Source organism: Anser brachyrhynchus (assembly GCF_964034855.1).
Source record: "Anser brachyrhynchus genome assembly, chromosome: 15".
NCBI lineage: Eukaryota > Metazoa > Chordata > Aves > Anseriformes > Anatidae > Anser > Anser brachyrhynchus.
Genome location: NC_137733.1, coordinates 4,653,603 through 4,679,534, shown reverse-complemented (window position 1 = coordinate 4,679,534; position 25,932 = coordinate 4,653,603). Strand labels below are relative to the sequence as shown.

At 49.1% G+C, this 25,932-nt stretch overlaps 1 protein-coding gene across 10 annotated transcripts; it reads right to left on the bottom strand.

Annotated features, from left to right (window-relative positions):
• Positions 1-204: 204 nt before the first annotated feature.
• UBN1 (ubinuclein 1) lies at positions 205-25,639 on the bottom strand. 10 transcript variants are annotated; one of them, XM_080557137.1, is made up of 18 exons: positions 25,493-25,639; positions 24,780-25,205; positions 23,372-23,458; positions 22,345-22,440; positions 21,914-22,048; positions 21,132-21,235; positions 18,915-19,350; positions 16,173-16,243; positions 14,740-14,869; positions 14,398-14,516; positions 13,781-13,906; positions 12,680-12,823; positions 9,721-9,771; positions 8,522-8,564; positions 6,945-8,174; positions 5,615-5,867; positions 5,200-5,289; positions 205-2,632 (listed from the first exon to the last, which is right to left on the bottom strand). In XM_080557137.1, exons 2-18 carry the CDS (start codon positions 25,017-25,019, stop codon positions 2,580-2,582), a joined length of 3,408 nt encoding a protein of 1,135 aa, XP_080413263.1. In that variant the 5' UTR covers positions 25,020-25,205; positions 25,493-25,639; the 3' UTR covers positions 205-2,579. The 10 variants fall into 10 exon arrangements, with proteins under 10 accessions (XP_080413263.1, XP_080413269.1, XP_080413265.1 ...); XM_080557143.1 differs by having other exon boundaries at positions 5,753-5,867; XM_080557139.1 differs by having other exon boundaries at positions 25,369-25,505.
• Between the last annotated feature and the right edge of the window lie 293 nt (positions 25,640-25,932).

The window sequence follows — 25,932 nt, the reverse complement described above, 5'->3', positions numbered from 1 at the left end:
CACCGAATGAGAGGGCCCAGTTCTACCACCACAGTGGCTACAAAAGGAGCTGTAATTTGCTTACAAAAAGGTGTTAGCTAAAAAGGTAATTGATTCAGTAGTCACTCAAGAAACAGATGATCAAGAGATGATCACCCAAGCTAAAACACAAATTCTTGAAAACAAAATCATGAAACCAGAGGGAAGGAGATGGAAAAAGGAGCATTTTGGAAACTTTGAAACAATTTATTCAGTTGTTCTGTACAAGATTAACAGTTTTCATACCACCCCCACCATCTTCAGCAAGACAGTCCCAACACACACAAAAAAATATAATAGTAAACCGCAGCTCTTACACCCAAAAGGAACTGCCATACTAAGTAAGTGCCATGGGAGCCTCGCCGCCCCACACTGTCACGAAGTGCTGCAAGTTGCCCCGTCAAGGCAGAGGTGCTGGACTCCTGGCTCCCCATCAGCTGTCAGGTCTCCGCGTGGTTCTGCCTTGCTGCGACTCTGCTCAATACCATTCACTCATTCATTATAGCATGTAAAGAAAAAATATCCCACAGAATTTCCACCAAATAAACATTTCCCTGAGGCAAGAGGCTTCACTAAATTCCTAGAACGAGGGCATTCTGCTCTGGCCACGCACATGGGTGCCTCCCAGCAGAAGCATTCAAGTGAAAGCAAAGAGAGGGAGTAGAACCAGTACCTCGGGTCACTCGCTGAGTCCCTATCCTGCCAGGCGTTCGCGTGCTCTTCCAGATACCATGGGAAGTTAAAGGTGCAAAGCACCTCTCAGGATTAGGCCTTCGATGGGAACTGTGCGACATCCGCTGATCAGAGACCATCAGTAACTGCTGTGCTTAGTTTTAGTAACACAAGTTCTGTCTTTGGCTCTTTTGCTACAACCTAGGTATTTTCTGTAAACAAATTTTGATTCTGAGCTGCATTTTTTTTTTTTTTAATACAAACAACGCACTGATCTTGGGAAGTTACTCATCAGCTCAAATTGAGAACAGTCCATCATGGATCTTACCAGAAATGGGGAAAATAAAAGCAGATATTTGCTGGTATACTCGGTGTCAGCATCCTTCCCCAAAGCCCAAGGAGGAAGGCTGCAAGCTTTTGCTTGAAATACCAGTAAAGTTTATGCAGATCAGCGCCACCACTGCATGTTTCAGATGTGGCTATAGGGGCCTGAGAAAAGAGACTGGGGAGAGCAGAAAACCAGAACCCATAAAGCTCACTTGGAATCACAGCCTGCCTTTAGCTACGCACAGTTTGAAAGGGTGTGCTCAGGGGAGAAATATTTAGGTCTAAGAGTTAAAAACATTAAAAAAATAGTAATAAAAATGACACACCCCAACTCCAGATGGTCCCCATTCCTGCAGCTGTGACAAGCACATGATTCTAGTGCAGAAATCATCAAGGAGAGCAATATTATTCTCTGGGATTCATTTGAATAGTAGTGACCTTGGTTAATCTAGATCATTCCCTCTGCCCACCAAAGAGATCATAACTGACGACCCTAGGAAAGAATGGCTTTAGGGGAGGGTCTGGAACCCGCTTGCACAAACTCGGATAAGAACTGGTGCTCTTGCTGGATTTGGTACTGTGTTTGCAGTCACCAAGACACCATTGAAGTCCAGACAGTGCAGCTTTTTTTGATGTGCAACCATAAAAAGCTCTATTAAATAAAACAGAATACATCTTAAATACAGAATGATTAAAAAAGGGTTGAGGAGCACACAAAATAGGGCTGAAATGTGTGTCACTAGTCCATTCTTGCTCCACCATAAAAGGCACTGGAATTATGTCTTCCTATACATGTGACATGCTGAGAAGTGTCCCATTCAATCCAATGCATTCGATGGCAATGACGATAAAACTGAGCAGGAAAAAAGCATCCCTTTGGAGGAAAAAAATCCAAAAAACAAAATATGTAGAAATCTCAATGTCCATGAGTGCATCTAGAAATGTCTCTTCAGAGAGTCTTCATTCTCCTCCAGAGGGGAACATCAGGTGGTTCATCAGATTCACCACACAGGAAACGTTAAGTCTTCCAATTAACTGTAGCACAGCTTTATAGTACAATTGAAAAGTTAGTCAAATGTCTTCAGAAAGCACTGGCAGTGCTAGAATTATCCAAGTAAATCCAAAGCAGAAGAAAGAAGCACCTTTCATACCCTCCACTGGGAGACCAAGGAGGTAACTGGACTTGGAGGTACTTGGCAGACGTAGACACAGGTGGGTGGAATCCACCAGCACCGGACTTTCTGCGAGAAAGCCAAGCCACCCGAGTTCCCCTGCGTATTCTAGCTCGTGCCAGTGCCAGGGAATGCGTGAAGGGCAGCAGCAATAAAACAGTGCTACAAGTGCTTCTCTCATTAGGACATGGCTCAAGGTAGCCCTTGGCGTGGGGATTCGCTCTGAAAGCCTCTGAGCAAACTCTGAAAGCCTCTGAGCAAACACACCAGTGAGCTCCTCATTGCAGTTTAGTCTCTCCAGTTGTCACGAGAAAAAGACGCAGCCGGTATCCATGACCTGGTCCTCTGGATTTGATCCTATGTGTGCTCTAGCTCCCCTCCTTGCAGACGTCACAATTTCCGTTGCTGTGCGTTGGACCCTTTGCCGTGAAGCTGAGAAGCATCTGCAAGAAAATAAAACCAAGTGGGAAGGGGTTTCAGCATCAGCTCCGTGGAGCTGCGTGCAGCCGGGGTGGCAAGATCTCTGCACGGAGAGATGTACTTTCCCTCTGCAGCCCCAAGAATCAGGGGGTAGGAGAATGTGTGTGGAGAAGAATGTGTGTGGAGACATCTGCAGACTGGGAGCAGCCCTTCCCCTGCACCTAAGCAAGAGTCACAGGAAGCACCAAGGCCTCCTATGGCCTCCCAGCAAAAGCACCACAGCACAGATTCAGATTGCTGCGTTGACTCTCCTGGCAGTCTATGCCCTTCTCTAAAAGCCACGCTACCATGTCTCCCCGTCTAGGGAACTATAAATACATGGTACTTGCTGCCTAGCATCTAAAGTTGATTTGAAATATAACCATTAGTAGACCTTTGCCGTTGTAATGAAGGCCTTAGGTGCCCACTGATAGTAACAGGAGTCACAGGAATCTAACCACTGGAGTAAGAGAAAGGAGCAGACGTGAGGGGAAATGAGAAAATGCACTGAACAGAAAAAAGTAAGGAAGTTTAAGGTATAAGAAGTTCTCCAGGAGCAATTAAAACTACCGTCAGACTATGGTGAACAAATGGGTGTACTGAGACGTGCAGTCAAGCAGCAGTGGCACCAAGCAGAGCAGCAACAGCTTCTTCTCCAGGACAAGGACAGTTCATTCCATGCAAGATCTCAGTCCCAGCACAAGGTATTCCTAAAGCAAGCAGTCGGAACCATCGCCACAGCACCAGCACACAGGCACCTCCATCAGCAAACGCAGCAGCGACAACACACAAGTACACGTTGGATGCTCCTTGCTCAAACGCTTTTTGATGAATGCTGGTACAGGCGGTCACATAAGACATCAACACTTCCTTGCATTTGTAGCAACCTCCCATCACACCAGAGTCCTTGCAGCTTTCAGAGCGATACAGCCATGTAATATGTTTTAAGACCATGGTGGCCACTTAAACAGCTACTTTGATCTTCTGCAAAGCACTGCAATTGGTAATATTGCCAGAAGTGATAGCACTAATCTCAGTCTTCCACATTTATGTGAAAACACCAGGTGAGGAAGCAGGTCCCTGCAGAAGCTGTCTCAATGGTCAGTTTGTCCCCACTTATTCCTAGTCACACTGTGTGTACTTGCAGCTCTCGTGGCCCTAAGCCCTGCCTAAGAGCAGCAGTCCATCAAAAAAATCTTTTGTTTTAAGCCCTATAAGCAACAGGGAAGTAACCACTCTAAATTCCCTCAAATAATGAGGCAGGGAACACCTCCTGCGTGACACAGAAAACATTTCACAACCCTGTTTCAAACAGAAATCAATCATCTCACTCTCCTGAAACTGTAAGTTCACAAACAGGAAGGAGAAGTCCCTCACACCAGCAATCGCTGCTGGTAGCTGCTGCTTCTGCTCCACCACATTGGAGAGATGGAACAAGTCACCTCAGACAAGCTTCAGCAGGAGAAGCAAAGGAGATGAACTCTTTGAACTTTAACCAACGCGCAGCAGTCTCTTCTTTCTCCAGCCAACACATGCTGTCCTCAGCAGCCAAGTATTTCACCCCAGCCACACCAGGAGACCACATTACCTCCGGCAGTTTACCCACACATCTGCTCCTGGCCTCAGTGCCACGGCGTTACGGTGGCACATCCGCTCCCCGGCCAGCCTCATGCTGCCCAATAACACAACCGCAACAGAAGCGGGTACTAAGCCAGCGATGCCGTACGGCACTGAAGAGCCAACACATACTTGATCAATAAAGCAAGAATAACTGTAGCGATTACCAGTGGCATAAGCAACTCCCCAAACAGACAAGCCCAATCTGGTAGCCCTACACTTCAGTTTTCGGAATGCTGAACTTACTGCCCTTCCTTCTCTCCTTCTACAACAGCGCTGCCCTGTTTGCACACTCACAGCCCTCCAGGACACAGCAGGCAGGACTCCATTTATGAGCAGAGGTGTTCTTTGGAAATTTCTTCTTTTACGCATTAGCTCTGCAGGCAACAAACTAAGGCGAGAGCAGGCTTAGCTGCAAAATCCTCACATCACCAACACCAAGTGAAGCAGTCTGCATTCACACTACAAACTCGTGAGGGAGATGTAGGCAATTAGCTCAGCGCACAGATGCGAGACATTCTGGTCTGACACATTTTATGTAGGTCACCAGTGACAAAACTCCACAAAGCCAGAATATTCAATTCTGGGCAGTCCTGGCAGACTGCACATAAAGAGGCACAGCTTTAATCCTAGCAGAACAAGCCTTTACCACGACGCAAGCAGCAAAGCCAAATACCTCCAGGAACCAACACTTGCTCTAAGCACTGAGGGCTCCTCGTTTCAGAAGCGCACAAGCTTGCACTGGCTAACACAACAGTAAAGGGCACCGAGGGCTACGCCTAGCTTTGTACCGTGGGGAGGCCGGAGGTCTCAGCAACGACCACACCGGTCAGACAACGAGGGCAACAACTCTGCTTTCACCCCTAAAGTCCTCCTGCTGAGATACAGGATGACTCACGACGCAGAAGACAAACAAGACCGTCTGACAAGTTACCTGGCAGACTTTGCGGTAAATGAGTGGACAGGGCAGAATGTGGGAGTGGCGCTGCATGGTGGGGGCTGGAGTGCAAGCCAGCTAGAAGACCTAGAGAGAAAAACAAAGAAAGGAGAGGGGAAAAAAAGAACAAATACACATCAAAGACAGAAATGAGCAGAGGAGCTGCAGCCGTTAGAGCCTATAGCTTAGTTTCCAGCTGTTGGGACTTCTGGGCTAGCTACAAGGATGTGAGGATGTGCCCAAGGTTCTCCAAATGCAACTGCTAGAGATATAAATGGATGAACTACAGCACGAAGCAACAGCAAGAGAGATGAGTTCCCATCTGCAATGGGTTAACACAGCAGAGCACTGGTTTTCTTGTTATTCGACAGCACAGGCACAAGTAACACACATGCATGAGCAGTACACTCACTGTGGCCAAGGCCATGGTGGAAAGTTCCTGGAGCAGGTCCTGTAACTATTGCATCCTTTGATACTCCTGCTTTCGGGGAGGAGTCTGAAGTGAAGGAGATGACATGAAGAGGGAAGGTATGAATAGGAGAGATAATACCTAAAGGGGTGGAGCTCAGGGCAGCTGGCAGCTTTGGATTGTTGGACTTGTAGGATGGAGACAGGACACTTAAGGAGGAAGAACTCGTTAGCAGCACAGCTCCACTAGTTCCTTTCTGAAAAGCAACAGAAAAGGTCAGTCAGGAGTGGGAAAACCAAGGCATGTCAACATTTATACTTGCAAGAAGCATCTTCACAGCCGGGGCCCAAGAGCTGCCAATTCTCGAGGTCACCTAGAGGCGTCCAGGACACTAAAAATCCAGCTGCTGGATGCTATTGTCTTCTACACATGACCATACTGGATTTGAGCCTGCTGTTCCCTTACTCTGGCACCACGCCTCCAACAGGCAGAGCATGTGGTTTTAAGGCCCATTTAAACATCTCCATCAAATTGCTCGCCTCCTTCCACGTGCCACAACAGAACGCAGACACGAGCAGCTGACAACAAATTAACGCAACTACATTAGGAGTGTCTGCGGATGAAAAACAAGGCCTGTACATCATTAAATGCAATGGCTGAACAATACAAGTTTGTATAGGCATCCCAGGAGTCCTTCACAAGACGCTACATCCCACTGAACTGTCAGACCCAAACACCGCTTCACTGCTTACGGGAGTGACTGGGGAGCAACAGAAAGTGGACGAAAATAGCTGGGCAGGCATTTTGAGTTTATAGCCCAGTATCATAAGTTGTTTATTCTATAGATCAGTAGTGAAAAGTGTCAATAATACTAAAATCACTTGTGATAATTTAAGTAAGGTCAAATTAGCAGACCTAATTAAAAACAAATTGGTAATTATAATTTTAGTTTATGCAATGGTTTTAGCTCTCATGGCAATTTGCTTTACTGTGTTTCCTCCTGGCCTAACCAGGAACATTACTGCCCCCATAACTCACAGTGTCCGGCCAAGAACACTACACAGCCTGTCCAAAATCTGCTGTCTGGAAGGTACCAGTGTATTTTGATTATCTGTTACTTTACGCTGAAAATGAAAGCTTGAATTCTGGAGCACAGACCCATGGCAAAGGCCAGCTCTTCCTAGTCTAAGCAGCCATGGTCCACAGAGTCATTCAAGACTTTGAGGAACTTCTTTTGAAGTCCCCATTTCAGGTCTCAAGTTCGGAGACTGCCTGACGCAGCGCAGTGCCTTTCCTTCCCGACATTAGGCTAGGTCAGCGCGTTCTTGCTTACCGGCACAGAGGTAGAAGATGCGGTGCTGCTGACAACAGCTGGCTTTAGGGAGGAGGTCAGCAATTTGGCCACCCCTTGAGTGCCCCCACTAGAATCTCCATTTGAACCTCCAGGAGGTGCCACCAGAGTCAGCTTCTGCGAAACAGACGTCTTCTTCACTGAGGAGCTCGGGGAGGGGCGGCTGGACGCCTGGCTTGAGGAAGGGGCCTGCACAGCGGGCAGCAAGCTCCCTGAGGAGCAGCCCTGGTTTGCAGATGCTCCCGATGAGGAGCTGCTGGAAGAAGCCCCATGCTTTGAGAGGGAACCAGAAACAAAGGGTGATTTGTAAGATTGTCCTGAAGAACTAGAGCCACTTGAGTGCTTTCCTGTATAACTGATAGACGATGAGGATGAGCCTGGGCTTTTGTGGGAACTGCTGGAGTTTTGGGTGCTGCCTGGGGAGGCAGAGGAATGGAAGCTCTGAGCTTTGGTTGATGATTTGACCTGCTGGAGGAGAGCGCGTTGGGGCAATGGGGAGGAGGACTTGGGATTCTGCAGTTTGACAAATGGAGCCGGGGAGGTGAAAGTTTTCTGTGGCTGGTTGCTTGAGTGAAAGACCTTCACCTGAGCGCCCGGCACTGGGGTGGAGGTCTGAGGCCCATGGCTTGGTCGGACCAGGCTGTGATGTTTCTGTTTAGCCTGGTGTATGTCTGAAAGGATTTTGCTGGGTGAGGCTTGGCAAGAGAGTTCTTTGTAATTAGAGTTTTCTGTCTTTTTGTCTTGAGAAGTTTGGCCCAATGCCAGGGCCTGTTCAGCCAGGAAATTTAGAGGAGACTGGAGAGAGCCAGCAGGGGATGATGTAGGGGCAGGGCTGGCCTTTGGAAATGTCCTCTTCTCCTCTGACGACGCAAGAGTTGGGATCTTCTCCGGAGGAGCTTTTGGAGCTCCAGAAAGAGTAAAGTCAGGGCTCCCTCCCGCTCTGCTGTTGAGCACAGCCAGTTCTTTAGAGACTGCTTCAAGGGAGGTAGTAGGATTATGAATTAAGTCTTCATCCAAGGAGTCATCCATGAAGGCAGCAGGAGTACCAGTGCTGCTGGCTGCCTGGGCTGTCCCGAGGGACAGGAGTTCTCTGGTCTGGGCGCTGATGCCCAGACCTCCCACCTGGGGCTCTGATGACAAAGATAAGGTGTTGCTCGAGTGCATTGAAGGAATAGAAACAGAGATCTTTTTGTCTGGTTTACAGGAGGGTTCCTGGAACAATATGACAACAAAAGGCAGAGTCAGAACAGAGGCAGGGTTTATTGCTGAAAAGGGAAGGAAAGGTTCCTGATTTTGGGATGGAAGGTGCAGTACCTTTGGGACGAAAGGCACAGTTACTGTGCCTGCTGGTCCCCCACAACACCCTCCCGACTGGTACTCCTGCTGCCATCAACTCTAGCTGCTGTTCCAGTTTTTCCTCAAGCCCAGCGCAGACTAGTGCTGTTTAAGAATACAACTTCCTTACACCTGATGCATAGATACACGGCTCAAAAACAGGATCTGAGAGGGCAGTCACTCGACTACTGGGAACCATGAGGACCAGCAAACACAGAACTCACCTTCACCTTCACCTTGGTAGGCGCGATAACTTTCTTCTTCGCCCTGTTTTGAGGGAGAGAAAAGAAACAGGCTCACTGAATGCCTGCAGGGAAGCATTCAATTAGGGAGCACACTTGGGCCCTGTTAATGACGATCCACTGAGCCTTTTGCAAAGAACAGAGGCAGCATCTCAGGTTGCTAGGATTCAAAACCATATGACATTTGTTGCTGCTCTTGGAAGCCCCAACTCCCACACAGGGGAATGAATTAGGGAGCGGAGCAGAGTCTCTGAAATGGTAGCAGAGCAGCGAAAGCACTCAACAGACACATCCTGCACCAGCTGCAGGGCCAGGAGCTACTACTGGAACCCACCGCTATACCAATACCCAGAGAGAAACTGATACACAGACTATTTTGGAGAAAAACTACAAATTTCTTTTTGGTTCCCAGAAGAAGTCAAGGATGCAAAAGCATCTGCCAAATTCACGGAAAATAGATCATTTGGTCTGGTCAGATGCAGTCTCTGGTACAAGACATCCCTGAACAGCTGGAATGACAGGGCCGAGGGAAGGATGACTACGCTATTTCATACTCTTTCTCATACTTCCCCTCATTCATCCAGTGCCAAGAACAGGACCGTCTGTCAAACAGACATCAACCTAAATCCATACCATCGTCTGTTATAGACTGCCAGCAAGATCCATGAGACCCTTTGGCATTAAAGCACCTGCCCAGCTGGATTCCGATGGCTCTCTTGATTTGCCACCCATAAGCCTGTTTCTCCCACCTTCGCTAGCTTGAGCTCATCATAACCCTCCTTCAACCAGGCAACAAGAAAGAGGGAATCCAGAATCCAGGGAGGACTGACTGAACAGGTAGCAATAATCACAGTGCTGGCAGCACGCTCCTTTTTACCTTGATCTGCCTCCCAAGGCCTAGCACAGAGGCCTGACTCCAGTCTGTTGAACAAGGCCAGGAGGCAACCTGGCTTCAAAGCTCTTATCTTTGAGCCTACTCTAAGGCTCAAGCACCTCAGGAAGGCTGTTGTTGGGAGATGTCACACACAAACAGCTACTCTCCCTAGACCTCCCCAGATGAAGCAGCGCCAAACTATCTGACGGGAGCCAAGCAAGCTCAGGTGCTCCTGCATGATCCACCCAGGCCCCAGGGAACGGAGTTCACCAGTTACCACTCTAAAGGAATGCTGCGCGATACTCACAGGACTGATGTGAGGTGTCCGTGTACACGCCTGCTCTCCTTAAACAGTGTCCTAAGAAGGGAAGAGAGCAATGAGAAGTGATATCCAGCAAGACCCAGTAGAGCAGCTGGGATCACTGGAGACAGAGCTGCACAGCACAGCAGGGGACTTAGTGAAATTAAAACCACAGAGAGTAAACAAATATTCATCTGCTTTCCAGGAAAATCCTCTTGAACACCCCCACTCAATTCCCTCTGGGGGGAGCTATGCTTGTAGGCGCTGGAAAGGCCGTTAAGGCGGGCGTTGGACAATAACTAAGAAAAAAGCTCTGCCAGCCTAAAAAGCTGACAGCCAGCTGGAGAGGCAGTACCATCGTTCAAGCTGGGTGTTACTGCTGCCAGAGATCATCCAAGAGCTGGCAGATCAGCCAAGAGCTCTTCACCAACTTCAAGGGAGAAAGGTTTCCTTTCCCTGCCTCACGTACAGCGACACGGAGGAGAAGCCTTCACACTTCACATTGCTGTTGCCTTTGCATCCCCAGCAAACAGCGGAGGTGACTTCTCAAATTAGCACAGCCACTTCTGTAGCAATTGTCTAGCCACGACCAATAAATAGAACTAACAGACCAATAAATAGAATCCAAAAACCTTTACTACTGAAGCTAAGTAAACCAGAATCTTACACAAGCACTATTTCACCTAAAACAGCTGCCACTCAGCTGCTTTCTTAGATGTCAGGGTGAGAAGCTTATAAATACACCATCAGTACTGACACGTGGAACATGCTTTCCCAGCAGACTATTAACATACTGAATTTTTAAGACAGACTTTTGTCATCCTTTTCCTCTTAAAAAGCACATATATTTTAACCTTATATTCCGTTAGTCACCTTTTAGTGCTAACCAGGAAAACAGAATCATGGCAGGGCCACTCTGAACTCATACACAAAGTTGCTATTCTGTCCATCTTCAGGCTCCTCTTGAAGATGAACTTCTGTGCTCACAGTGACAGCGAACCAAGCTGATTAGTCCAGAAAAGCGTTTACAATTCTCTTAATGTTGTCAAACCCTCCCCTTCATTTCTGCCCGGACGGCAGACTAGCTTCTGTCTTTAAACCACAGAGTCCCAGGAGTAGAAACCATTGTCCTTTAGCCACTGGAAAGCAACCAGGAAAACCACTTTTCTTCAGTCATTCTGTGGTCAGCTTCACTGGAGGGCTCTCTACACCGAGTCTTGGGGGAACACAAATACACTTGAGAACAGTTTTACCTACAGCTCCAGGGAAAATATTTATTTACTTTTATTCAAAGAAAGAGGTTTTAAGCTTGGCAAGCCAGGACCCCAAGCTGGCAATATCTTCATTAACTAAGGAGTCTGCACCCAGCTCCTAATGCCATCGTTCAGCTCCCGCACTGAGCGGCACGCCACAAACATGCACAATACTGTACTTCATGTGCACATGCAACTGCAGTAAATGGCTATGGATTCTTCCAAATGGATCTGTAATTTGCTTCTCACACTTACTGCTCTTAAGAGCTGGTACCCATGAAACCCAAAAAGCAAATTCAGCAGAGAAAGAAGACAGTGCCATCCAGCTCTTTAAGATAAGAGATTCCAGCAGTTGGACTGTACTTGATTTAAAACCAGTGAGCAAAACAAAGCAGGCTAGAAGCTGATGACAGTCCCAGCAGAATGACTCTCTGCAATTTGCATGGCTCTCTGCAATCGCCAGCTCAACGGCATGGATGATGGAGGGCATGAAAGAGCAGGAAACAGCAGTGAAGACATGGGATGGGGTAAAGAAAACCACACCCAGTTCCTACTTACTCTGTTGACTCTGATGCGTCTCGTGAAAGTCCCAAAGTCGCTAAAGCTTTCTGCTTTGCTTTCTTTTGGGAAGGTCTAGGGGAGAATTCCCCAAGGGTCTGAAAAGATCTTTTGTCATACAGATTCAAGAAACCACTGGCCAGTCAGCCTCACCTCAGTGCCAGTTCTAACTCGTGACTTGTCATACCCAGGGGCATCCATCAGAGGTCAATGCTGGGGCCAAGACCACTCAACAGCGTCGCTAACAGCCTGGACGACAGCAGACTGTACTCACAGTAAGTCTGAAGGCGACGTGAAAACAGGGTGGGAAGCATTGGAGGGCACGGTTGCCATTCACGGGGACCTAGACAGGCTGGAGAAAGGGGCCAACAACACCTTGTGAAGTTCGACAAAGACAAACGCAAAGTCCTGCAGCTGGGATGGAATAACCCCAAGCAGCCACACAGGCTTGGGGACAACTGGCAATGCAGCAGCCTTGCAGAAAAGGACCTGGGGTCCTTGCAGACAAGCAGAACACAAGCCACTGCTGCAAGGGTGTACTGCTGAAAGCTAACTAAATACTGGGAGCAAGAGCACAGCCAACAGTTCAAGTGCGTATTCTCCTCTGTTTAGCACTTGTGAGGTCACATCCAGATACAGTGTCCAGTTTCAGGGTCCCCACAATACAAGAGATGTTGACAAACTGGAGACAGTCCAGAGCCACTGAGATGGCTGAGGAACATGTGACATACAAGGAGAGGTTGAGGGAACTGGGTTTGCTCAGCCTGGAAAACGCAAAGACCAAGGAGGGATCTAATGGCAATCTTCTACTACCTAAAGAGTTTTGGGGACAGGGAGCCACAGAGACGACGGAGGCACCTTTCTCAGAGGCACTCAGTAAAAGCAAAGAGGGAACAGTCGGTTCAGCGCAGCAAGGGGAATTCTGATTAGAAATAAGGAGAAGAGATTCATGAAGAGTGAAGTATCAGAACAGTGGCCCAGAGATGCTGTCGTAATCTCCATCCATGGAGACTTTCAAAACTCGATAGGACGCAGCCCTGAGCAATCTGACCTAACTTTGAAGCTAGCCCTTCTTTGAACAGGGGTAGGACTTATGACCTTCAGAGGTCCCTTATGATAAGGAATCCCTGGTGTACAACATGATTCTTGCTCACCTGGCCTGCATCCAGCCTTTTGGCCAAAGGGGCTTCACCTCTCCATCTAGGAAGGTCTTCACATAATCCTCCAGAGACTGAGCCTTATTCTTGTCAAGCTCATAACCATCCAACTTAATCTTCACCAAGTGGCAAAGCAGCTCCCTGAAGAACAGGAAGATTTCAAATACAGTTACTTGGATTAACTTTCCCCAGATGGAGGTCATTCTGCTTATCCAGGGCTAGATGAATATGCTAAGATGTGCCTGGCTTTGCATAAGTATTCTGGATCAGACTGTAGCCAGCTGAGCACAGGATTCGAGTCCGGGCATTCCAAACACCCTGCTAATAAAGCTAACCCTGAACTGCCTCTGTAAGAAAGAGGCAGGGAAAGGCACATTTCTCTGTAGGTGTGCACACAGACACAGATGCACCAGAGGAAAAAAGCCTTATACACCTTCCCATTTTAATATCTTCAAACAGCAGAGGTGGTAAACCAGTGACAGAATTAGAGGCGTTATTTAACAGCTGCGGACCCAAACCCCTCTGCAGAAGTTTCTGCTGAGAGCAATGAGAAGGCAGGAAGTGCAGCCCTCTTTGTTCTAAATGAATCTTATGGAGCAGCACCCCAATTTGTTATGGAGTAAGATGAAAAAGATAACACGATTGATTCTTTTTTTATCCTTTGTCACTCTCCCCTTCATCCAGCACTCTGTTCTTTGTCAGACCCTTGGGTGCCAGGGGCAGCAATCCCCATTAGCTTTAACTGTTTTCACAGCCAGAAATCTAATCTTGTTTAAGAGTCTAGTCAGTAGGATTTCAGCAATTCAACCAAGTTACTTCTTTCACCAAAAGATCTGTCCCTCTTTTTGGCCTCCACACAGAGGCTTAGTGCTTCTCTCGGAGTTGGTCTGTACCTGAAAAGAGGTTAGTTTTGTGATGTATTTAAAGGTGAGATTTAGTAACCACAGTAGTGGTTTCCACAAACCTCCAAGGTGACTATTACTAAAAGCCATTAGTGCTGCTCCTCTGAAACCAAGATACAAATATTAAAATGTATTATTCTGCGCAGCTGGAAGTGAAGCAAGTCATAGGTTGCCTTAATATCTAAATTATGCAAACCTGATTTCATTATTCCATTGAAATTTCTTTCGTGGTCCCATAACGCGTTTTCCTCCCTTTTCTTCATCCTCGTCATCATCAGAGCAAACTCGATCTCGCTCTTTGTCCTTTTCCTCTTCCAGCATTCTAAAACAGAGATGAGAACAGTGTGGAAGTCATTGTCCTGGCTAATTCAAAACCAGGATGAATCTCTGAACAAGACTGTTCAGAGGTCTTGCTAGTCAATGATAACAAACCCCCAGAAAAGGGCCTAAAAACCTTGCTTACGGTGCAAGCTGAGCTACGTGCTCAATGTTAAGAAATTTCCCAGTACTATGTAGTAGAGACCACAGGTCTGATCCAGCCTGACTGTGCTCAGACTGCCATCTTTCTAAAAACAGGCCTGGGCAGAAATGAAACACTTCAGCCAAGTTCTGATCCCATCAATGCTGCTGTAGGTGGCATCAGTATAGATAGTGCAAAGAAGACAAAAAGCTTAATTAGGCCAATTAATGCCCATCAGCAATTCTTGAATACAGAACAAAAATGGGTGGTAAACTTCATGAGAGCAGCCTACAGGTCCCAGGGAACCTGCCGAGAAAAGCTACAGATGCTTAACAAGCAAACAATGAGCTTACTTGGCAAATTTGGCCTGAGTATGGGCTTGGCATTCCTCTTGGTACTTAGTCATCTGCTCTGGCATGACTCGACCAATGGCTTCTTTTAGCTTCTGCAGAGGCTCCTTCAGTCGGCCACCCTAGAGCACATCACAAAGCAGACTGAGGTTCTGCACTGTGTTTCAGCCACGACACTCAAACCTGCAGGACAAGACCTTGCCAGTTGGGAATCCGCACCACCAGCTGTGGAGCCTGAAGCATGCTCACATGGAGGACAACAGCACATTACACAGAGAACAATTCTGCTCTGGAGATCGGGGTAACATGCACATGAGACAAGGCTGTGCTGCCAAATTCACTCACCTGCTCATAGAGATAAAGCTTACGGGCACGCTTGACTAGAGTGTCCTTACTGCAAGGTAAGAATGCAGCCAGGTGGGCGTACACCCCTGACCGGATCTGGCTGTTCAGCTCCCGGGTCTGCAGTTCTATGCTGAAGAACAAGACAAACACAGCATTAACCAGGGACCTGGCATGGGTCCTCTAAGCAACTGAAATGCAATTGTGATGCAACCTGGGAAGCTGAAGGCAGGGGGAGAGGGAGAAAGTACATGCCAAATTACATGACGGTTCATTATATTTTAGAATCAATGGACGCAAGCCCTTTATCCCAAGCTATATCTTTCATTGTAGCTTCAGAGTATCTTGAAAAACAACAAAATACGTCAGCAATCTCGTTTATTCTACATTTCATGTTGGCAGCTGAGGAGTGGGAGCATCAGACAATGAAATGGGAGGCACACGCTGCTTCTGTCAGACACTACTGTGGTCTAACTCAGGATAATATAGAATCAAACCTTATCCCTTGGGCTTGAACTTACTTCCCAGTGAACAGGCTAGACAGGTCAATGCATGTCAAACCCATCTATGCAGTTATGTATAACTTAAGAAACTAGCTTTTTAAGCCACCTCTAAGTGTCAGTTGCCAGTGTAAAAACTCCGAACTGATTCTACTGCCAAGTCATACAAATTCTTTTAAATCACTTCTGAAAATGGCTAAAATTATCAGGCTTACAACAGATTAGGAGTGTTTGTACAGTCAGCACTGGAATGTGAAAAGGTGATAATCACCACTTGAAAGGAGAAGCAAACAGACTCAGAAAATTCCTTCCAGCAATTCCCTTCAAATGTCTTGATAAACCTTAAGGAAAATTAAAGCCTCTGTTTAAGCATTACACTGAGATGATCACAAAGCTGTATGCATTCATCCATCTTCTGCAGGCACTTGAGGAAGAATGAAGCCATTGTCAACAGCTGTGTGAAGCTGCCCTGGCATTCTACATTTCTACAAGGATACGGAGCAGTAATAAGTTCCTCCAGTTTGCACAGAATGCCAGTTGAACACAGCAGCCTTATTCCAGTTTAAAAATATTCCATACAGCACAAACAGCAAAGAATATGCCTGACATCTCTGACAGGAGATTTAGTGTTCTTGTATCATGCTGCAATCACAAGTCAAGTGAAAAAAATAAGTGCACGAATATCAAGCATTATCTTGAGAATGAGCTATAGATATATATCCTGCAATCTTCTCCTACCTCAAGTACACCCATTTCGGCAGAAAGCCATTCCTAGGAGACATTCATGTTTTCTTAGGCATGTTCAGTGTGGAAGGCCTGTAGGAGGACACCCCCGCACCTCCTGTTAAACCTGCTCCTGACTTTACCAGAAAGTGATGCTCTCCCTGACATTTTCCTTTCCCCACATCAGCCCCACTCCTTCCTGGCAGCACTTACTCCAGTATGATGTTGTTGATATCCTGAGTGAAGAATCGCTGTTTGCCTTCTCCTTCTGCAGCTCTGGCAGCCTGGAAAATAGCAAATAATGCCAAGTCAGCATCGTTTCGCATACAGATATAGACAGGCACAAGCAACCAAATGGTTTTTTGAACCACTTCAAAAATACTACAGAACAAGACAGCTTTATTTCACTGAACTCTGCACCAGCCACCTGCTGGAGGTGGACTAGAAGCTGCCCCAGGTGACAGACTGTTGAGAGGTTGTGCCCTTTCCGCTTAGGCCTCCTCACTTCAAGTCCAGCTCTACCACCGGAGCTGGTACAGCCAGGCCTGCCCACACACCTTCCCCATCTGGATTCTCCCGTCTGGGTGCGCTGGCATTGAATACAGCGGGGCTGGTACAACGCAGCAAAGATTCCTCCACTTAACGGGGCAAAGGAGACTGCTTGGTGGCAGCTGGGTTCCTCGGCATAATTCCCGTGGGAAGAAGGGACAGATTTAGGACAGGGTTTTAACTTCTCCCTGGAGCTGTTAGATTAAGTAATACGAGCATAGGGCTTGTCCCTGGAACAAGAAAGATCATCCTAGTCACGTTTAATGAGGGGCGGGGATACTCATCACCAGGCTTTCTAGATCAACGTGGACACTGAGCCAAGAAACCAACGGAAAGACTAGTAGCCAGAGGGGATACGTTAGTTCCTATCAACACCATGGAAACTAAAAAAAATCCTGTTCGGGAAGCTTCCTGAGCTATGACTGCAGCACACACAGCATTGCCCAAAAAATCACACCCATGAAAAATATGTCCAGCGGGAAAATAATTCCAGGAGATGAATGAGATGGCAGAAAGTTGTCACGGAGCGTTCAGTCTGTTGACTGCAGGAGAACTGATGTAAACAAAACTGGTATTCGCCACAACAAAACACATCAAGTTACTGCTTCCTTGCATGGGAAAGCCGACCAAGAGAGATGGGCGTGATTTTGAAATCCCCTGATTTAACGCATCCATATTCAGGCTGGTAAGCAATGAAATTACGCCCAGAAGGCACGTACATTCCTGCAGCAATCTCTCTGTCAGGTCATAGGAAGCTGGCGATATCAAAGGAGAAGGCTCAGTGCTAAAGGGAACCCTCAACATGAAAGTTCGTTTAGGAAGGGGAGCGTGAAAAATCAAACCAGTTGAAGCAGAAGAGGAAATGCCTGGAGGCTCTGGTTAACCCCTGAGGTGCTCCCACCTGATGGGATGGAAGCAGCAGGCTCTCAGGCAGAGCTGTGGCACCTCTCCACTCCCACCTGCAACAGAGTTCACGTCCCAAAGTCCTAACTGACCCATAGACTTCAGTTTGTCACTCCTTGCCTTTTGTGCTCACCCTCTTAACAGAGTCCAGCGATGAGACACAGCAGCAGGAAGCTCTGGGGACGGCCTGCTATCACCCTAACTTGCGGCAACATAATCATTAACTTGGTATCACAGAAGCCTCTGCAATAATCTCCTTTGGGTCAAACAGAGCTTGGAAGCAGCTGTTTCAGTGCTTTCTGTTAACAGCACAACTAGCAAGTAGCAACATCCACAAAGAGCCCATCCTTTTCATCAGCGGTGGCAATACTTAGTTCAATTCCTACTTCTCTTCTGTCTGCCCATCACCACTGTGCACGCTTAAAATTTCTCAGCAGAACAGTTATCTTTAACAGAAGCTAATCTTCAGTAACAGGAGTTATTAAGCAAGAGATGCTTCAATAACAGGCACTCTAAATCGATCTGCACCAGATGGCAGAACACACACTGCCACTGCAGAGCTCTACGAGTACTGTTTAGGGCTTAAAATCAATATTTATAAGGAAGCCTAACAGCAGGAACCAAACAGGTCGGCATTTGTTGGCAGGCTGATGGTGACAGCCATCAGAGAACCCCCCAGTCAGAAAGTGTACTTCTCTGGCATGCCAGCAGAGGGATCCCTGACCAGCACCTAAAGCTCCCCGCTCCTCCAGAACTGCTTTCTGAGGCAGGTTACGGCATTTTTGGAGAAGATGGGCAGTCCCACAGAAGTCCAGCTGCAGGAGGAGCTACAGGCAAAGATGCTCACCCTTCTTAATGCGTTCCACTCCCTCAGCAGTGCTGCAACGCTGGGAAGTTAAAGAAGGGGAAAGAACCCAGACTGTCAGCAAGGAGACTCCAGCCTGCGAGCTGCCGAGCAGTACCCGTGCCTCACTGAAGGCATCCATTTGCGTTACAGAGAAAACAGTTTTAGCAAATCCTCCAGCCCCCTCTGCAGGGCTCTCCTCACACTGCACAGCAGGTACTGCTTTCCAGCTGCACCCATTTCACATAGAGAACTCCACATGCCCCTTCGTAAATGCTGCCCTGCTCATCACAGCACATAAAAACCGTTACGGTGGGATTTATCCCTCAACCCCATTGGTTCACATTTTAAGTCCATTCACGTTAAATTGCCTTTGGAGTTACCTATCGCATCAACCCATGCTTAACCAAGGGAGGTAAAGAAACCACAGTGACAGCTGAAATCCTGAGAGCGGTGAATTCAGTCTACAACCAGGCTGAGGACCAGCGCTTTGCCTCTGTCTGACACGCCGGCGTTCAAGAAAGTGCCTTGGCCATAAAAGCAAACCGAGCGACAGAAAGCTGTGCTCCTGCTTGGCCCCACCGGAGCGTGCTCTGAGCCTGGGTGGAGAACCCAGCAGAGCTGCCCCCCGCCAGCAACCAGGCAGCGATCTGCTGTACCTGAGCCAGTTCTTTGATGCGTTTCTCCAAAGGGGCTGGCAGTCCTTCTGGGAGGGAGGGCGGTTGCTTGAAATCCTGCTCCAAGCCTGTCCCAGCAGGATCGCTCCCATCCTCCACGTCGTGAAAGGGACTTCCTTCGGGGGACTCGCTGAAGAGCCGCTCCAGGTCAAGGTCAGTTAACGAGTCCATAGCCGTGGCTGCCTGCAGTAGGTCGCTATCGCTGGCATGGCCAAAGAGCGATAGCAAGGGGTCAGGCATTGCCTCTGCCTCTCTTGGGGCTGGAGGCTCTGCAGGTGGAGTTACCACTTTCTGCTCTTCATCTTTTTTCTTCTGAGCTTCCTTTTCTTTCTGAAACTTCTTCAGCATCTCCTTGACGCTGAGAGCTCCGGAGTATTTCTTCTTCTTCTTCTCCTTACTTGCATTTAATGCTGTAAATCTGCAAACAAAGAAGGGAAGAAGATAAGAAATTAAGAGAGAAATAAGTAAGATCAAGAGGAACAGACAAGGATACTTTCATCCCAGTTCAGCCACATGCACCAATGCTTTGGAAAGTCTTAGCCCTTAACCAATTACACTAGAAAAATAAAGTGTTTCCTCTTAAGGCCATACCTAAGAGTTAAGAATAAGACTGAAGGCCCGAAGCCTCGCTGGGTATCACATGCCCAACAGGACAAAGTATTTTCATTCATTCCATCATGTCTCTCTTTTTCAGTAACTTATCCATCAGGTGTTCACTTATCCCATTTCATCAGACTTAAGTTTCAGTTCCTCTTCTGTAACCTACTAAGCTTCCCAAATGCACTTGTCTCACAACTCCTGTATCAGATTTAGTCACTATCACCCATGAAACAATAATTAGGGAACGGAAAGATGTATGCTGTTTAACATAACTGCCCTAAAGCACATTATGCTGTAGCAGAGGAAACAGTACAGTCGGAAACCAGGGAGACTCGGGATGCGCGTACCACTGCTGCTCTGCATACTTCCCTGCCTCTCAATCTGACAGTTGTTTTGGGCTATATATTCCATTTTTAAGGCATACAGCTGCTTCAGGGATGCAAACCACTCTCTCTCCATCCATTACCCCTGTTCTACGGATCCCAAAGTAAAACCCTTCTCAACTGTGCAACCTGAAATTGAGGGGAAACAAAGATTCATGCAACGGGCTCACGACGTGCAGAAGCACTCACACCAGGGACAGGACTGCCTCAGCACAAGACTCACTGATGTACAAGTCCCTTCTCACTGCAGAGCTGATGGAGCTCAGAACTTCCCCACCCAGTTATGCTCTTTTTTAGCCCTGTGCCTTGTTCTAGAAAAGATGAATTGGAAATGCACAAACAACTAGTGCAGAGGAACCAAAGCAGGAGTGTGACAGCAGCTTGAAGCTTCTCGTCTCTGCTAGAAACAGGGCAGCAAATTCCCTTCCCTTGTTCCCAGCTAGCGGATCGTGCACTGACTGCACTGGGTCAGACATGGTTTGGTGCTGCCAGAAAGCAAATCCATACAGGAAAAAGGGAATCCAAAACAACAGTTACAGGAAGAAGGAAAAAAATAGGAGGAAAATGTAGCAAAAGACACAAAGGCAGCAGACATAAACTGAAACAAAGAGGCCAGGCAGACCTGAGCAAGTACAGACCAGCAGAACAGTCACACTCCTTGAGAACAGAAAAACCACTCAGGTTTATAGCCCTCAAGGAGAGAAACTACAGAAAATGTAATCACTCATCCAAGAAATACTCTGGGCAGGAATACAAACTCTTGGCCAGCAATAGCTGCAGCAGACAACTTTCTTCCTGCTCTTGCCATCCACGGCCTTCTGACTTCTTTCTCCATGCTGGCCTGACACTCACACAGCTCTGAGCTCACGCACTTCCTTCCTGCCTTTCCTTTCCCACCTTGGTCCCAATATTCATTACCCCCAACGCTCTCCCACATCTGTTCCCACCTGCAGTGCCTAACCAGAGCTCCAAGGAAGAAGAGCCGTTCAGCTCCGTGCCCCTTTGCTCTGACAGTCCTGCTGCGGGGCTGTGCTCTGTTCCCAGCCAGGAGCTGCCTTCTCCCGACTCGTGAAGCACTGGCAGCTCACCCCTTGGTGGCTAAGCAGCACGCACCCAAGCCGCCCCCAACACAACACGTGCTACCGCAGCGTAACAAATGCCACCTGTAACCCCGAAGCAAGGCGCCAGGCAGCAAGCGTTCCCTATTCCTCCTTACCCGGCTTTTGGGAACTTGGACTTTTTTGATTTCTTTTCCTTGTCATAAGAATCGTCTTTCTTCTTCTTCTTCATTTTTTCACCTCCATCTTTCAGCTTCCGCTTCTGGAAAGGATTAAAACCAAGTCAGAATCAAAGTGTTTCCTGTTCACGGGATTGGAGCTGCAGCCCCAGAGCCAGTAGTGTGAGAACAGCTCCTTCCCCACCACGCACGTTAGCCCAAACCAAATACACGAACCACCACAGTTCTGGCACATTCCATCTTCAACATTTCACAGTGCACCCAGCTCTTATGCTGGAGAAGATCTTGTCAATAAAGGTGAAGGGATCCCAAGCGCTCCTCCTGTCTCCCCTTTTAGCCACGCCACTTCAGCACTGTGAAAACATTGCTGTTTCTAAAAGACAGTGCCACAGAACGAAAGCACTGGCTTCCCAGTGAAGTCCCCGGCACTCCCCAGATGAGAAAGAAGAACCCTCTAATGCATCTCATCGTTCCTCCAGTGCTAAGCCACTCTGGGGTGACAAGAGGCCGCTATCATTTCTGCTCTGGGAACCAGGAAACTCCACCAGTAGCCTCATGCATGCCAGACAAGCTTCATTTTACCATCAAATACGTGGACAGAACGTGATTATGAAGCGCTCATCTGTGAGCCTGCAGCTCCCTGCCTGTTCTGCCCACACCAATTCACAAGTCTCTCTCTACTTTGAAAGTCAACGCTCTTCATGCGGCAAACCCACCAAGCTCTAACAGAGGGAATACTCCTAGAAAGCTGGCTTGCTGACCTTGGGAGATTTCTTCTTTTTCTCTTTAACATACTCGTCTTCAGAATCAGATGCTTGCCGAAACTGCAGCGTTCCTGAGTTGATGTAAAACCCTCCGTATTTTGTAGTAAGAGAAGCCGGAACAAGCTCATCGTACTGGAAATAAGAGAGAACAATCCATTGGTATTGTAAACTTGTGTCCATAAAATCTCTTTTATTCTCTACTTGAGCTGCTTGGAGGATGGAGTGGGACTTGTGCTCCCCGAGGAGCAGGTTGGGCTGTAGACACCCATGCTAACTAGCGTCCTCCTGCCATGCAGTTGCCCCAGGAGTCCTCATTACCCAGCCCTGGCACACTCCCTGCTCGCACTGAGCTCACGTTCTCCCAGGTGCCAGTCCAGTCCCCCCAGGCAGCTGAGTTTCACCACCCTCACACCTGCCCGGGTACTCACTGCTTCAGAATTATCAATGAAGGAGTCGGATTCGTCGTATCCATACCCCATATCAATCAAGTCCTGAATACGGTCCTTTCTACGTCTCTTGCCACCCTAAACAATAAAAGATTGATGGTATGCTCATCTTCTGTTCTAATTACCACAGGGATAGCCTTGCTATAGCAGACTGACATTCTCGCCAGTTTAGAAAAGAGAACGAGCTCTTTTACGAAACCAGCGTTGACCCACATCACGCTCTAATCTAAGGGTACAATTAAGTTTTAGGCCTTGTCACAAAGAATCAAAAACAGTGCATCCAAACGAAATAAAATGCTGGCCCAACAGAGAAGCCAGCTCTGTACCAGCAGACTTTATGTTACGTTGGGTCTGCTCCCCTGCAAGCTCTCTGCCAGCGCAGAGACCGATAGTTCTTCATAACTGCTGCAGAGCCAGGACAAACTCTGCACTGCGAGCACCGAGCACGCACACAGTGCATGAGGACGACCAAGAGGTGCAATTCACATCACAAGACAACACAGCAACTCACACATCCAGAAGTACCGGCTGTAAAACACAGCACTGTTTTATTGCCATCTACAGAAGTGACGTGAGAGGAAGAACAGCAAGGAAATGGGTAAGACGGATCAGCTCCTCTTCCCCTGTGCAGCTCAGCACTGTCCGAACGGCGGCAGGCTCAGCACCGTGCTTAGAGGCTTGCCAAGCTACGCCATGCCATGACTGCAAGGCCTGGACATTATTTTTGTTGCTTAGAATAAATTTCATAAATTCGTAAATGGCATTTGTCACTCCAAGTAACAATATCATTCCCTTTAATCAGACTGTCGTTGGATTTACGAGCGTATCAGGACTGGTGGAGGGGACACAGAACACAGGCAGCAGCACGCTCCAGCCACGCTAAGGGACTGCACGAAGACGGGACTATACGAGCCAGCGACTGCTGATTTCTGTTAAAGTAATCTTGGTCAAGAGCTGAACAGCATTACCCATTCTAATGGATAGCATCATATAAAGAAGAGGAACGTACATATTTTTCTTCAAACTTCCTAGCGAGAGCCTCCGCTTTATGCCTCTCCTTTTCATCATCATTGAAGGGATCAGCAGGGTCCTTCCTCTGCAGAAAGAGACAAAACCCATCAGAATCAAGCCTGTCACCCTGCCACCCAAACCCATTAAACGTGCATTAGAAGTATCACGATTAGAACACGCAGGCAGAAGCTCAGACCAAATCGGCCTTTGGTACAGTATTCTTAGAGGGCTCTCCTCAGTATGAGCCACCTAGAAACAAGCCCACAGAACTCTACCGGACAAGAAAAGAAAAACCAAGTTTCTTGGAGAAAACGATAAACCACAGAAGTGTAACTAAGGGTCTCTTCTCTCAACTTGGGCTTTCACAGAAGAGAAAGGAGAGGATGACGAGACAGTACCCTACCACTCATCTCCAGATTCTGTGTAAATCCCTCTGGTTTTTTGTTTGTTTGTTTGTTTAAATTACTGCTGTTCACCAACCAACAAACAGATCTCGGGGCATCTCCCTTCCCTCTCCCACCCGCTCTCAAGCTCACATGAATGAGCTTTAGCAGACAGAACCGAGAGGAGCTTGTCCTTACCCCGCTCTTTACCGGATGAGATTTCTGCAGTTCCTGGCTGCGCCTGTGACACCCACAAGCATTCAGGGCTCGCTGCAGTCTCCACATTTTGGGTGCTCTCTCTGCTAGTCCTGTACCTGTCTCTGCTTCTCCTGTCTCTCAGGAAAACAGCACAAACCCCCAACTGACTGCCAGCCAGAACTGAATAGCAGCAGTGAAAACGAGTAGAGCCTGATCAACTTTCTCGAGCATCACCATGCTGCTGTCAGAAGCGGCAGTGACAGCGCTGGAAGAGTCGGGAAACCACAACTCCTTCACGTCAGTGGAAAGCCCAGTGTTCTCTTCGTAACTACACAACACAGAAAAACATCCGTAACACAGAATTTGGATGCTACAGATGTTAGCATGTCACTGCACCTGAGAAATGACTCCCAGGAGGCAAGCAGAGCTGTCAGGCAGCACCTGAGAGCACCGTGGCCATCAAACGGGAATGGATGCTGAGCACTGCAGTGAAAGCATTCACGTGCAGTAAAGCAAAGTCCCAAGCAACTTCAAACTCTATCAGCGCAACACGCCATACTCTGCTGGCAGCACATCGGCTTGCAGATGTGCAGAGCCAGGGAAGAGAGAGGAATACAGCAGCTGTCTGACAACAGGAACCCGCAGCTGGATCCCAGCTCCATGGCCTGCATGGTGTGTGACCGCTGAGCTGTCGTTTCAGCTCTCAGCACCCCACAGGTAACACACCACCACCTCTCACAGCAGCGTTAAGAGAAGACCACTGCGAAAGTCCCTGAAATCTTCAGACACAACCTCAGCTTTGCCACGGGCCGTGCAGACACTCACCTTGTCTCCTGCAGAAACACCCTTGTTTTTTGCCTGAAAATTCTTCACGAGATCCGGGTAGTAAAACTCCGGACACCGCTTGTGGTCCGGCTCGAAGAGAGTCAGCGTGATCCGCATGGACGTGGGCTGCTGCTCCGCATCCTGGGGCTGCTCTGAGTCGTCCTTCCGAGGCTTCTTCAGGAAGCTGCCGCTCAGCGGGCCGTGCAGCGTGGTGAAGGGAACCCTGTGGGGCTCCGTCATGGCTCTAGCCACCCCTCAGCACCTCTCAGGGCGTCGCTCCCATGGCAGCGGCCGAGCCGTGCCCCAGCTGCACACGCACATCGGGAGTCTGCCGGCGGGACGGGGCCGGGGGCAGAACGAGCTGGAGGGGGTGCGGGGTGCCGCGGGGAGCGGCCGAGGCTGGGGCCGTCAGATCGCCGCAGGGCTCTGAGGGGACAAAGCGGGGGTCAGGGCAAGGGGAAGGGCAGCACAGCCGAGCCCCGCAGCCCCCCGCGGCCGCCCCAGCTCCACCTCAGCGCCGCCCGCCCCGCTCCCAGCGGCCCAGCTCCGCGCCGCGTCCCGGGCCCGGCCCCGCTCCCAGCGCCGTTACCCGACCGCGGCCAAACCGGCGGGGCCCCGGCGCCCGGCGGGGCAGGCCCGGGCCCAAGCGGCGGCGCTGGGCTGCGCCTCGCGGAGCCCCGGTCCCGGTCCCGGTGCCGTCCCCCCCCGCTCACCGCCGTCGCTGCCGGCCCCGCTCCTACGTCACAGCCGCGGGGGGCGCTGCCTCGCGTAGAAGCCGGCCGGCGTCACAAAGCCGCGCGCCGCCGCCGGGCCCAATCAGCGCCGCGCCCGCGGTCACGCCTCGGGGGGGCAGAGGCACGTGACGGGGGCGGGCCTATCGCCGCCCTGCCCGCCTCCCTCCCGGCAGCCCCCGCGCGGGGGGCGGGGTGTGAGGGGAGGGGGTAAGATGCGGCGGTGGAGGCCCTGGCGCCCGGCTCCGTGCCGCTGTCGCGGTTCGGCGGCCCCGCCTCGGGTGCCGGTGCCCTCGGGTGCTGTAAGCACGGGGCGGCGCCTCCCCGAGGGGCAGCAGGGCTGCTGCGGGGGCGCTTGGCTCCGATCTCCGCCTGTTAGCGACGTGCCGGCAGGCCGGGGCGCGCCGCTCAGCCGTCTGACC

Bases quoted from the DNA above. Each gene is read 5' to 3' on its own strand.
- UBN1 (XM_080557137.1), bottom strand. From the start codon at position 25,019: ATGACGGAGCCCCACAGGGTTCCCTTCACCACGCTGCACGGCCCGCTG. The intron at 14,517-14,739 runs GTGAGTGAATTT...GATGTGCTCTAG, and splicing joins AGCTTTATCTCTATGAGCAG to GGTGGCCGACTGAAGGAGCC. The intron at 8,175-8,521 runs GTGAGTTCTGTG...ATATTGTTCCAG, and splicing joins CTACCAAGGTGAAGGTGAAG to GAACCCTCCTGTAAACCAGA.